This window comes from Bos mutus, chromosome 24 (assembly GCF_027580195.1).
Source record: "Bos mutus isolate GX-2022 chromosome 24, NWIPB_WYAK_1.1, whole genome shotgun sequence".
NCBI lineage: Eukaryota > Metazoa > Chordata > Mammalia > Artiodactyla > Bovidae > Bos > Bos mutus.
Genome location: NC_091640.1, coordinates 7426303 through 7439661, shown reverse-complemented (window position 1 = coordinate 7439661; position 13359 = coordinate 7426303). Strand labels below are relative to the sequence as shown.

General features: G+C 47.0%; 1 protein-coding gene across 1 annotated transcript in view; it reads right to left on the bottom strand.

Annotated features, from left to right (window-relative positions):
• The window catches only part of CD226 (CD226 molecule), a 93033-nt gene extending 80215 nt beyond the window's left edge, over positions 1-12818 (bottom strand). The window contains exons 1-3 of the mRNA XM_070361733.1: positions 12236-12818; positions 7465-7629; positions 6821-7156 (exon numbers count right to left, since the gene is read on the bottom strand). Of these exons, the coding sequence (XP_070217834.1) occupies positions 6821-7156; positions 7465-7510 (382 nt within the window). The 5' untranslated portion in view covers positions 7511-7629; positions 12236-12818. The remainder of the gene's footprint in view (positions 1-6820; positions 7157-7464; positions 7630-12235) is intronic.
• Positions 12819-13359: the final 541 nt, after the last annotated feature.

Below are 13359 nucleotides of genomic sequence, written 5' to 3'. Positions count from 1 at the left end.
GAACGCTCAAAATCGCAAGTGCATTCTTCACTGTTTTTTTTTTTTTTTTTTAGAAATTCAATAGATTTGAGAGGAATTTCATGAAACATTTTTAAGACAGATGGGAAACAAAGCTCCTGGATAAGAAAAACACCTGACTGGGAACTCTGAAGACCCTCATGTCTCTCCTTGACTCCATCTCTTTCCAGCCTGTGCTTTCCTCAGAGTTTCAGCACATGTGTGCATCTCTAAGTAACATATCGCTTAGCCCCGCATGTTTCTAAACTATAAAGGAAAGGAATCGTACCCTATGTGTTCTCCAGAAACCCTTGCTTTTTTCCTCTCACATGATGTTCCCCAAATTCATCCTGGTCGGGGAGCACCGTGATCAGTCATTCATTTGTAGGCTGTCACAGCAACCTGCTGCCTAAACCTTCTCAGGCATGTCTCCTACATGTGGGCAATCCCCAGAATACACAAGGGGGTGGAATGATTAGGTCTTAGGAATTGGATTCTTTAACTAAAGCAGTATCATTTTCCAAATAGATGTGATGGCTAAATTTAGGGTGTTAATTTGGAGAGTGGTTTTGGTTAAGTTGTTGTTCAGTTGCCAGGTTGTATCCAACTCTTTGTGACCCCACGGACTGCAGCATTCCAGGCCTCCCTTTCCTTCACCATCTCCCAGAGTTTGCCCAAGTTTGTGTCCATTGAATCAGTGATGCCATCCAACCATCTCATCCTCTGTTGCCCTCTTCTGCTTTTGCCCTCAATCTTTCCTAGCATCAGGTCTTTTCCAATGAGTCAGTTTTAGTGAAGATTAACATTTAAATTGGTGACTGCTGAGCAAGAAGATTGGTCTCCCTAATGTGTGTGGGCCTCATCCAATCACTTGAAGGTCTGAATACAAGAAAAAGACCGCCCCCTCCCCCCTTCAGCAGGCTGCTTCCCGATGGCATCTGCACCATCACTGGGTCCTCCTGGGTCTCCACCTGCTGGCCTGCCCTATCCAAAATCACATGACACATGGTATTGATTCTGTTTCTCTGAACAGCCCTGAGTATTACCATCACCATTAACACAATAGATCCACCAACTTGCACTCCTGTCACCAGTGGATAAGCATTCCAACTCATAAAATACTATTAATATTTGTTCACCTGCCCTTCAACTCTTCCCCTTCTATACGGCTGCAATGAGTTTAACATAGGTGGTGAGGGAAAAAACTGGTTTATTATGTGTCTCCCTCTGAAAACATTCAGAGACTTCCGATGGTCTACACTGCAGAGTCAAGTTCAAACTCCATCAGGCACAGCGACATTGGGCCGTCCAACATTTCCAGGCTCTTCTCTGACTTTCTGCTGCTTTGTGGGCTTTGGCTTCTTTTTTTAAACACAGAATCTACTGTATAAAACCTTAGCTGGGCCCACAGAGAACCTCTGCTGTGAGCACAGAGAGAGGGTCCCACCGTCACAGTTCCTTCTGTGACCTCGAGGCCGCCTCTCAGGCAGTGAGGGGCCCCGAATGAGGCTCAGGTGAGACCTGGAGCTCTGCCCTCCAGTCACACCATCCAGTCTCTGTCTGCCTGAATCAGACTTCCCCATGCCCTTCTCGTGGCCATCAGCACCCCCACTTTTTTCCCTCCATTTTCTCTCTTTCCCTCCCCCAGGCTATGCTAAAAAATTCCTTGTAAAAATGTATTATGTATTAAATAAGCTACAAGGATATATTGTACAACACAGGGAGTATTAGTTACTCAGTCGTGTTTGACTCTTTACGACCCCATGGACTGTAGCCCGCCAGGCTCCTCTGTCTATGGAATTTTCCAGGCAAGAATACTGGAGCGGGTAGACATTCCCTTCTCCAGAGGATATTCCTGACTCAGGGATCGAACTGGGTCTCCTGGACTGCATACAGATTCTTTATCATCTGAGCCACCAGGGGAATATTGCCAATATTTTTTAATGACCATAAATGAGGTGTAACTTTTAAAAACTGTGAATCACTACACTGTATGCCTGTGATTTATATCGTGTGTGTGTGTGTGCGTGTGTGTGTGTGTGTGTTAGTCCCTCAGTTGTGTTCCAACTCTTTGTGAACCCATTGACCCAGCAGGCTCCTCTGTCCATGGGATTGTCCAGGCAAGAATACTGGAGTGGGTTACCATTCCCATCTCCAGGGGATCTTCCCGACTCAGGGGTTGAACCCGGGTCTCCAGGCTTGCAGGCAGATTCTTTACTGTCTGAGCCACCATGGAAGCCCAGCTTATATCATACTGTACAGCAATCATATCATAATTTTTTAAAAGATCCTTCCAAGTCCTCCAGGTCCAGCAGGACCTGTTCCTCCTAAGCCTCCTTGTTCACACCCACTCTGCTGGCATCCAGCTCTCCTTCTCATTCTTTGAAAATACCACCTGGTCTCACCCTGGTGTTGCAACTCGGCAACCTTGAATTGGCTAATGACCCTTCGGTTTCCTCAGCTGTATTTGGACTTCCCAGGAGGCACAGTTGTAAACCTACCTCCCCATGCAGGAGATGCGAATTCAGTCTCTGGGTTGGGAAGATCCCCTGGAGGAGAAAATGACAACCCACTCCAGTATTCTTGCCAGGAAAATCCCATGGACAGAGGAGCCTGGTGGGCTACAGTCCATGGGGTCACAAAGAGTCCAGTCCCACCGTCAGTCTCTTTGCAAGAGAGACTGTAGTCTCTTTTGTACAGTCTGTGGAATAGCCAAGAGTCGGACATGACTGAGCAACTGAGCACACACAGAACGGGAACACGTTACCTCCGACCCCACCTTGTTTCATGAGCATTAAACCAGAGGAAAAGTATCTACCTCATGCACACCTGGCATGAGTCAGATTTAGCTAATCTGGTCAGAGTTAGCTGATGGAGAATTTGGGGTGCATGACACATTTGGGGGGACACTTCCATCAATGTAACTACATTCACCCTGACTAGTGAAGCCAGAGACACGTGGGTTACACAGTCATTTTCTCCACAACCCCACTTCCTCCACAAACTCTTCCATGAAAGGGCTGCCTTTGAATTGTCCCCTCTCGAGATGCCTCAGTATATCTTTCCATGAGGCACTGAAATAAATGTAGCCATTCTTGCCATTAAATGCTCTAAATCAGTTACTGATTAAGAAATGCCTGCTCTGAAGGGAACGCACATTTTCACATAATTTTGCACTAACAATATCATTTATCCAGAAGGAGATCTGTGCTGAAAACTCAAGGAGGAGAAGGACCGCAGGGACCAGCAATGACGGGTGTCCCCTCAGCCCCCACCTGCTCACGTGTCCCCTGAGCCGGCACTTCCTGTCCTCTACTTGCAACTCGATCCAGTGGACACAAAGCCTGAGAACTTGGACAGGTCACTAGACCTCACTTCCCTTCAGTGTCCTCACCCTCAAATCTAAGTTACATCTACATCCAAGTGGGAAGGAGGGGGAGTTAAACGAGAAGACCTCAGTAAGGTTGACTGAGCTCCTCGCACACTATCAACTTTCAGTAAAGGGAGAAATCTGTATATTTAGAGCACACATGGCTCAATTCTTTCATCTTTTTAAAGATCTTACAATCTGTTGTACACATGAAGATCTCTGGATTCTGAGTCCAATCTTTCACTGTTAAGTAGATAACTACCCCTCTGCGTTATACAAGCAGGTGATGTTTGTAGACCCTGACATGCACTAAAGCACACATGGGACTTCCCTGGTAGTGCCCTGGTTAAGAGTCCCCCTGCCAAGGTAGGGGACATAGGCTCGATCCCTGGTGAGGGAAGATTCCACGCGCCACGGAGCAACGACTGAAGACCGCAGGCCCAGTGCCAGCGCTCCACAACAAGAGAAGCCAGTGCGATGAGAGCCGCGCGCTGCGACTAGAGAGTACCCTGCTCGCTGCAACTAGAGAAGGCCCACGCATGGCAAGGAAGGCCCAGCACATCCCAAAGTAAACAGATAAATACGTTCTGCAAAATAAAGCACGCGGGGAAGAGCTTAAGTATAGTTAAGATTAATTTTGAAATATAGCTACTATATTTTATAAATTCACTATCATTCTTAGCTTAAAAGAAAAAATGAAACCCTCCAGATCTCAAAAGTGAATGAAATACTCTCACCGGCTGGTTAATGCAATCTATCCTTTAAAAATATAAATGATCAAAAACAACAGCAAAATATGTTTAAGAATACCATCATCAGAATTCCGGCAACAAGGAGAGTTGGCCTTTTCTCTGACTGGTGACTGACTGACAATCTCACCACAGTTTCTGAAAAAGTCCCATATGGCAGAGATCTCCCTTTTCCTCAAAATAACAACAGGGAGAAATAAATCTGGATGAGGGAAAATATTGCCGAAGTCATTCGTACATGGTGCTACAAATCCTACCTTGGGGTGGCAACCATAATTTAGTTCTCAGTAATTTAGTGCTACCCTGTATCCTTAAACCTTCAGAAGAGGTCAAGCTACATGTTTTTGTTCCGAATAAAAATTGTATATATTTAGGGCCTATACCACAAAATGGTATGTAGAATAATTGCTATAGTCAAGTTAATTCACATATCTTCTCCCCACAGTTACATTTTGCTGCTGTTGTTGAGAAGAGCACCCAACATCTACTCTCTTAGCAAACCTCCAGTGTTCAAGATGATGACATTAACTATGGTCTTTACACTGAACATTGGGTCTCTAGACTGATTCCATCCATGTAACTTCAACTTTGTTCTCTGACCAACATGTATCTCCCCAACTTCCCACCTCCCCGCCCTAGTAACCAGCACTCTACCTGTTTTTTTTTTTTTTTTTTAAAAGAAAAGCCTTTCTCACTCACAGTGGTTAAGACAATTGAGCATAGACATGTCAGTTCTAGAGACAGAAAAATACAAACTTTTATACAAAGCGTTTTTTTTTTCATATAAAGAAGACAGTGCTAATAAATCTTATTGAATCAAGACCTTGAAAGAAGCAGAAAAGTCTGTACAGATCTCAAATACACCCATGAAAAATATATTACCTTGCTGCTGCTTCATAACACAGTATTTTCACGTTTTCATTTCACTGGAGTACAGCTGGTTTACGGTGTTGGGTCCGTTTCAGTTGCACCTGTTTTCAGTTGACTGTTCTTTGACAGAGATCAGAATACCTGACTTGGAACCCAAACTACAAAATCTCGCAGCCTGAGGCAGGGTGGGGAAGCATATCGGTTTCTGGCCCAGGTGGTTCAGGCCATGCATCCAAGAGCTCACCCCAAGACCCTTGTCATCCTCTGCCCCACCTGAGTGGCTCATCAGAGTGGACGAGACACTGAAGACGTGCAAACAGCTTTTAATAGCTTTCACCAGCAAATGAGAGCTTGAGTGATGAATGAGGTCTTTAATAAGTGAGTATTTAAGGAGAGATTTTGCTGATTGACACTCTGAAAGGCTCATTCATATGCACAGAATTATTCTTAAGCTTAGCTAAAGGGAAAACTAACACATGGAAGTTTGTCTCACCTCCTGACCATTAGATATTCCTATGTACTACTGTGAGTTGTTCTTTATAATACAGATTCCTTAAAAAGAGAGCACTGTATCAGGTGGTATATGGTGTGCTCTGCTGGAGGTCTGTTTGGGATATAACTTGAGAGACACCAGACAGGAAACACACAGTCCCGAACTTTTGCCTTACCCAGTCTATCTAAAAATGTCATCGTTAGTCATTTTGCATCAAAAGCACAGGTCTACCCTGGTGGTCCAGTGGTAAAGAATCCCCCTGCCAATGCAGGGGACACAGGTTTGAGCCCTGGTCTGGGAAGAACCTGCGTGCCATGGGACAACCAGGCCTGTGCATCACAATGACTGAGCCAGCGTGCCAGGGTCCAAGAGCCACAAGAGGAGCCACCGCAAGGAGGACCCAGCACCCCGCAATGAGAGAGGAGATCCTGCTCACCACAACTAGAGAAAGCCCACGCGACCATGAAGATCAGCACAGCCAAAAATAACAGAAGAAAAACTGTTTAAATTTTTTAAAAATAAAGTAAAAGCACAAGCAATAATAATACCTACCAATAATAATAATTCCCCGGCTATCGAGGACCGAGTTCTTTACATATCTGATCCCTAAACCATTCAACAAAGAGAATGGAGCTATTAACTCAATTTGCTGTTTTGGAACCTGAGATTCAGAGAGACTGAGCAGCTAATTCAAGGTTATAAAGGAAGTAAAGGCTTTAAAACCGAGTTTTTCCAAATATAATACCCCATCCATGTGGGTATTCCTCGCAGGACTCACTCACTCACTAAGCACTGAACCACAGTCACTGGCAGACATGGCAGGAAACACTTAAAGAGCTCATTTGATTCTTCCTGAAATGACAGCTTGCAACTTCTAAAGCATCCTCTCTAGTGAAACTTGGGTGAAGAGAAAACAGGAGCCAGGGCTTGAACCCTGCCCAGGACTCACTAATAAACCCAGATTTGCTGTCACAGAAAGGACTGAATGCGCAGAGCTGAAGCACTTGGAGTCTTGCAAAAGGAAATGGGACCACCACACAGCAGGTGACTGGCCCCAGAACCCAAACACTGTCCACAGCAGCTTCACTGAGGTTCAAGTTCTCATCAAGGCAAGGTAAAGCCTGTGCTTTCTCCCATGACATTTGAATTCACGAGATGATAGCACATTAAGAAAAATGGAATTGATTCACGGTATTATTTCTTTCAAACAACAATATAGAATCTAGAAATGCAACTGGGAAATGACACAAAAATAGGGTAAGGCATTTCACAGTTGCTACATGGTCTTCGTAGAACCAAATATTGGAGGTGGGTGAAAAGGTAAACGAAAATGTCACTTACCTGGTGGGACCACCTGTATCACCTTCTCCCAGGTTCCGTGTGGGAAAGTATGCAGGAGGCAGGAATAGAAGCCCACGTCCGCCTCAGAGGCATTGTGGAAGGACAGGGTCATGTCGTTAGAGGCCATGGTGTGATTTGAGAAGTAGACCCTATCAGTGTAGGCCTCTCTTATGATCCCATGGAATGCAGGGTTGAAAATGGCCATGGACTCTCTCTCCATCTTAATCTTGAACCACTCCATCTGGGTTACAGTGTCCGCTAATGGATACACACATTCTAGGGTCATATTCTTAGCAAGTTTAACAGTCGTGTCCCAAAAAATCTCTTCACATGGCGCTGAAAGACATGTCATCACGTGAGTTCAATTAGACTGAAACACCAGAGAGATATCAGAAACTTATTCTAGACCTAGGAAGATAGTCTTGTAAATACTTATAAATACATTGGAATCACGGTAAAGGCTGGCAGTTTCTATCTTAGCCTAAAAAGGTTTCCACTGCTGATTATGGGCATTCACAACTTGTAGTTTTTCTGAACAAGTGAGAAGTTATCTAGACCAACCCAGAGCGTCATAAATTCTGAACGTGTCACAGTATAAGACTTGAAAAAGGAGTAAATTCTTTAAATGAAGACATTATTGTTACCTGTGTACACATAAAGAATTGCCAAGAGGAGGGTGAGGTGATCCATCTCTGGAAGCCGTCGGGGAGGCCAGTTTCTAGAAGGACAATTTATAATGTCATCTGCAGAGCCCTGCCAGCAGGCACTGCTTCCTTCCTCTCAGATCCTATCAGCAGCGTCTTCTTTATCTGAAGTGTGAACACAGGAAAAAAGGTCTGAGGTTCAAAGTCAGGCTCACTCGCGCAAGGATGGGTAGATTCGAATTACTTCTCTCTTGGGGAAATGGCTTATTTTCAAGCTTTCGTTTTCTACAAAAAACTCGCTCATCAAACAAATGTGGTCTGAGCGCATGCTCGGTGCCTGGCTCTGCTCTAGGTGATGAGGATGGACCAATAAATTAAAAAAAAAAAAAAAATCCTTGCCATCATGCACCTTACCTTCCAGTGGGAAGAGACAGAAAATAAAATAAGGAAGTATGGGGTGTGGTGAGGCGGTGAGTGTACGAAGGAAAACAAAGCAGGGCAGGGGATGGGGAAGAGGTGGTGGTGTTCCCCATGGAAGGAGGGCCAGGGAGTCTGCACTGAGAACAAGAGAGGGGAGCAGAGTCTGCCAGGTGTGAGGAGGGGCCTGAACTCTACCAGCGTGGGTGGCCCACTGTCACAGCCAACCCGTCACCTCTGCCTCTTTGCTGACCTCAGGCATTTGCTTTGGGGGTAAATTAAGGGACTGCAGAAGGCCCTCCAGAGTGTGGCTCGGGTTATATACAAATACACCGTTGTTTTTTTTAACTTTTTATTTTGAAATAATTGTAAAGTCACAGGAATTTTCCAGAGAAGGCAATGGCAACCCACTCCAGTATTCTTGCCTGGAAACTCCCATGGACGGAGGAGCCTGGTTGGCTGCAGTCCATGGGGTCGCAAAGAGTCGGACACGACTGAACGACTTCACTTTCATGTTTCACTTTCATGCACTGGAGAAGGAAATGGCAACCCACTCCAGTGTTCTTGCCTGGAAAATCCCAGGGACGGGGGAGCCTGGTGGGCTGCCATCTATGGGGTCGCACAGAGTTGGACACGACTGAAGCGACTTAGCAGCAGCAGCAGCAGCACAGAAATTTTCAGAAAAAGTACAGAGAGGGTCTGTGTACCCTTCACCCAATTTCTCCTGATGCTTCCATCTTACATAATCCTAGGAGGTGCATCATTGCTCTCCTTCTCTTGTAAAACAATATTCAGTTTCCTGAGAACTTGCTGGGAGCATACTACAAGAGACAATGAAGAAGAATGCACCTGACCCCCTGATGAAACGGTCGAAATAAAAGGTGGGTTAAAAATGGAGAAAACAGGGAGCAGGAACCATTAAAGGCACCTTTGCCTGATGCTGACTATGAGCCTATGTGATTCCATCTAAAAAATTCGCCAGTATGTGTCTTCTCCTTCACATCAGTAACTACTGTGGGAACTTCAAGTGTGACATCAGAAATGTAATGATAGGGTTTCCCTGGTGGCTCAGGGGTAAAGAATTCATCTGCCAATGCAGGAGACACAGGTTCAATCCCTGGTCTGGGAAGATCCCACGTGCAGCATGGCAACTAGGCCCGTGCGCCACCACTACTGAGCCTGTGCTCTGGAGCCGGGAGCCCAACCACTGAAGCCCGAGCGCCCAGAGCCCGTGATCTGCAACCAGAGAAGCCACCACGGTGAGCAGCCCACACAGGGCACCAGCCCGCCACACCTAGAGGAAGTCCCGGCACAGCAGTGAAGACCCAGCACAGCCAAACATGATAAACAAAATTATTAAAAAAAAAAAAAAAGGTAACGATCATCAGAACAAAACTCTAACGTGTCCGTAGAATACTGCACAGTGCTTCCTTATGTCTACAGAGCACTCTGTTTTCCAAAACCTTTCCTCTCTGTTTTGTGACCTAGTCCGATGAGGCAACTGTCATCTTTGTTTTGTAAGTAATTTGATAAAAATTTTACTGAGCCCTGTCTCAGGGACCCTGATTAGGTCCTGGAGACACAAGAATGGTCTCTGCCTTCCAGTCATGTATAGCACATCGTATCAGACAGACACAAGGAGCAATTTATGATAACAAAACTAAATCATTTCTATTCAAGTTGTATGATCGAGTTTTATGACATCCCAAAGAGGAACAAATTCATTCTATCAGATTTGGGGAAGATTTCATAGGAAAGCTGCACCTCTTCCTGGGCTTTTCCACCTGAATGAGACTTTCCAAGTAGAGAAATGGGAAGAGGAGGGAATGCCCTGGTAGTCCAGTGGTTAGCACTGGACGCTTTCACTGACGGGGCCTGGGTTCAATCCCTGGTCGGGGAACTAAGATTTCACAAGCACAGCCAAAGAAAAATGTGAATGATATCATTAAAAAAGACAGAGAGAAATGGAAAGAGGAGATAAAGGTGCATAACACGGGCATTTTCAGGAATGATGTGACTACAGCCTAGAGGGGTGGGAAGGGACACAAATGAAGTTGCGTCTGGATCCAAAGGGTCTTAAATGACATCCAGAGAGGAGTTCAGACTTGGCAGCTATTTTACCACTGTTGCTCCAGCACCAAGCATGATTCCTGGGACATGTATTGATGGCATAAAGAATCCCAGCTCCAGGAGGAAATGTAAAAAATCACTGCAGCTGAAGCCATTGAGGGCAGATGGAGACAGAAAATGACAAGAGATTAGACTGTGCAGAGAGACAGGATGAGGCTGTTTGCCCTCAAAGACCTTCTGATACGATTCTAGGTGGAATCTGTTGGAGGCACGTAAGACACCAATCTTAAGTGTCTGCTTTAAATTCTTAGAAAGAGAGCCGAGCACTGCCCATCTTCCTCTCCCGACTCCTAACAAAAACCTGTTCTAGTTTGGGGATTGGTTTCTCCCACACCACAGGGATATCATGACTAATTGGAGCCATTCCACTGAGAACTATGACAGATTTGGGGGCTGGAGGTGGAGAAGGCAAGTGGGGCCTGAGTAGATCCAAGAAGAATCAAGGAAATGATCTACACTTCACATCAGAAAGACAGAAAGACCCTCAGTGAACCTCCTTGCCCAGGGAGTGAGGACTGGGGAATGCAGGAGGCTGACCGGGAAAGGGGTGTGCATGAACAAAAACTTGTAGTAACCCCTTCATTCCCAAGGCATCCGAGGCCAACTTACTAACAGGTGAAGAGAGTAGAGGGCACTTGTCTTCTGAAGCGTCTACACTCAAGGGGCCTAGAGGTCACAGACGTGAATTAAAGGTGCAGAAAGACATGGGGCTGGAGATAAGGTTCAGCTGCAACACCTTTGCTAAGGATGTGCCCTATTGATCAACATCCAGCTGAAGACAAACAGAAGCTGTGCAGGATCTATTTTTTGCTGTGCAGGCAGCCTTTTTTTTTTTTTTTTTTGATTTATGAAGGGATTTGGGCTGAGGATTTTTCCTAATAGAGCCATCTATGTAAAAAAGAGCCCATTCTCAAGGATGGCATTCATCAACACATTCCTTGACTTCTCTACCGTTGACCGCATCTCTGCAATCTGCAGAAGTGTGACTTCAACGCACAGGGCTGATGCCCCCCACATGTCCTGGGCTGGGTGCCCCTCCCTTGGCCATCCTCACAGACCCTCCCCACCTCCTCAGCTGCACTGCTCTGCTCTCTATGAGGCGTTCTGCTTTTCCAAGTGCCGGTGAGACTGGGAGGATCCTGCTCTCTCCTCGGTTCCCCAAGTCCGCCCTCCAGGGCTCCTGCCGAGACTCCTGGTGCGTCCGGGAGCCCATCCCTGCTCCCACCTCCTCCTCCCGGCCTGGACAACGACCCACATGCCCAGGAGCCGAGGGCTGTGGAACAGAAAGCCTGGGCTAAGCCCTGAGAACAATGCGGCAAGGCGGGCGGCTCAAGACCACTCGAGCTCTGTCCTCTCCCCAGTGTTCAGAGGGAGAGCTGACGGGGCCTGTGGCTGGGGCTCCTGGCTGCTCAGAGGCTCCTGCTCGCAGCCTATCAGGGGAGCAGCAGGGTCCAGGGGCTGCTCCTGCTTCACTGAGTCTCCTTAAAAGAACCTTTCCCACCAGGGCCTGGTGGCCAGTCACAGACCTCCCTCTGACAGGTTCTGCTGCCTCTGAGGGGCCATGGAAACTTGCTTCCATTCAAGGCAGAGACTTTGCTTTGGGATCCCCCAGAACAAGCCAGCCCACTGTCCCATCTCTGGAGACAGCTCAGCGGGAACTCAGACATGCCCGTTCGGCTGTTTCCTGCCATATGAGGAAATGTACCGAACAGCACGCGGCCTCCAGAGCCCAAAGTGTTGACTCTCCGGCCCTTCGCAGAAGTTCGCCATCCCTTGCCTAGGGTTATTTACACCTGGAGATCAAACCTTTATGACTAAGTTATCCTCACTCTGGCTTTCTTGATGGCAGGTAGGTTAAGCCAGAGGCCTTCCCTGGTAGCTCAGTTGATAGAGAATCTGCCTGCAAAGCAGGACACTGGGGTTTGATCCCTGAGTGGGGAAGATCCCCTGGACAAGGGAATGGCAACCCACCCCCACATTCTTGCCTGGAGGATGCCCCTGGACAGAGGAGCCTGGTGGGCTATAGTCCATAGGGTCGCAAAGAGCTGGACATGACTTAGTAACAAAACCACCATCACCAGGTTAAGCCAGGCAGCCCAACACTGGTAAAAAGGCCCAGTTTTCTTATTCTCAAGATCCAAACTATCGGACCTTCCCAGGAACAGACAGAAAAAGGACTTTGAGCGACACCCTTTTACTAAACTATGCCCATCATTAAACTTACATGCTTGTGGAAATGGTCGTCCTGGAGTCAGTCACAGCTCTTCCCCGCAGCAACTTGCCTGTTTTCCCCGCTGGTCATCCTTCTGGATCCACAGCCCCCCTCTCCCTGATCAGTATTAAGTTTGAAAGCGTGAGTTCGACCACATCCAACCTTCCTCTAGAAGGTTACCACCAACCTGGAGATGCAAGGGCTCGGCTCATTCTGAGTCCTCTTCCCGCTGTGCATCTCCGGTAAGGGCTTCCTGTTTATCGGGGCCTCCTGGCCTCACTCCCTCTCAGTCAAGGCCATCTCCCCACCCCGCTCATTCCCTGGGGGTGTGTCTTGGGGGCAGCTGGGGCTTGGTTTGTCCCAGAGCCTCCTGGTCCCACGCCCACTTCACACCAGGGCTCCCTCAGGTCAGAGCTGAAGTTAAATCACTGACATTGCAGCCGGGAGGATTCAAACCAATCAACAAGCAGCCCTGCTTCTCTCTGGGAGCATCTCTACTGTTTCAGCCACTCAGACTCATTCCCAAGTCAGATATACTTTGGTCCCTTCTCTTTCCCCCAGTAAGCGTCTACAGTTTGAAAGGATGCACTTTCACCGTCAGTGTTCTAACTCTGAACTGAAACTACACGCACAAAAAGAAAAAACCTGAAATTGGTTACTTTGCCTTTTCTTCCCCATTCGTTTTCCTGCCAATCAAAGCACTTCAGAGGCAGAAGTCTCTGAGGCCCAGGAAGCTTATCTCTGCCCAGATCTGAGCGCTGCCTCCCAGATACCCTTCTCGGTTTTGTTTTCTGCCTCTCCGACTCTCTGACACAGAAAGCACACAGGTTGGTGGTTTCCTAAGAACCTTCCCCACAAATCTATCAGTTTCTTTGTTTCAGACACACAACAGTTTCTAGGTTGTTCCAGAGGACAGCAGAGTTAATTTTATCCATGCTTTTGACTTAGTAAGGGATGGAGGCTAAATCAACACACAGGGTTTGTGGCTGAGGCTCAGTTCATGCAGTTTGTGGAAATACTGGCGAGAAAACGTGGCATCAAACAAAAGAGAAGGCATGACCTGGCCCCAGGGTTGAACAGTGGGTCGCAGCCTCAGGCTGGCCTCTTCTGCAGAGCACATGGATGCCTGAAAGCGT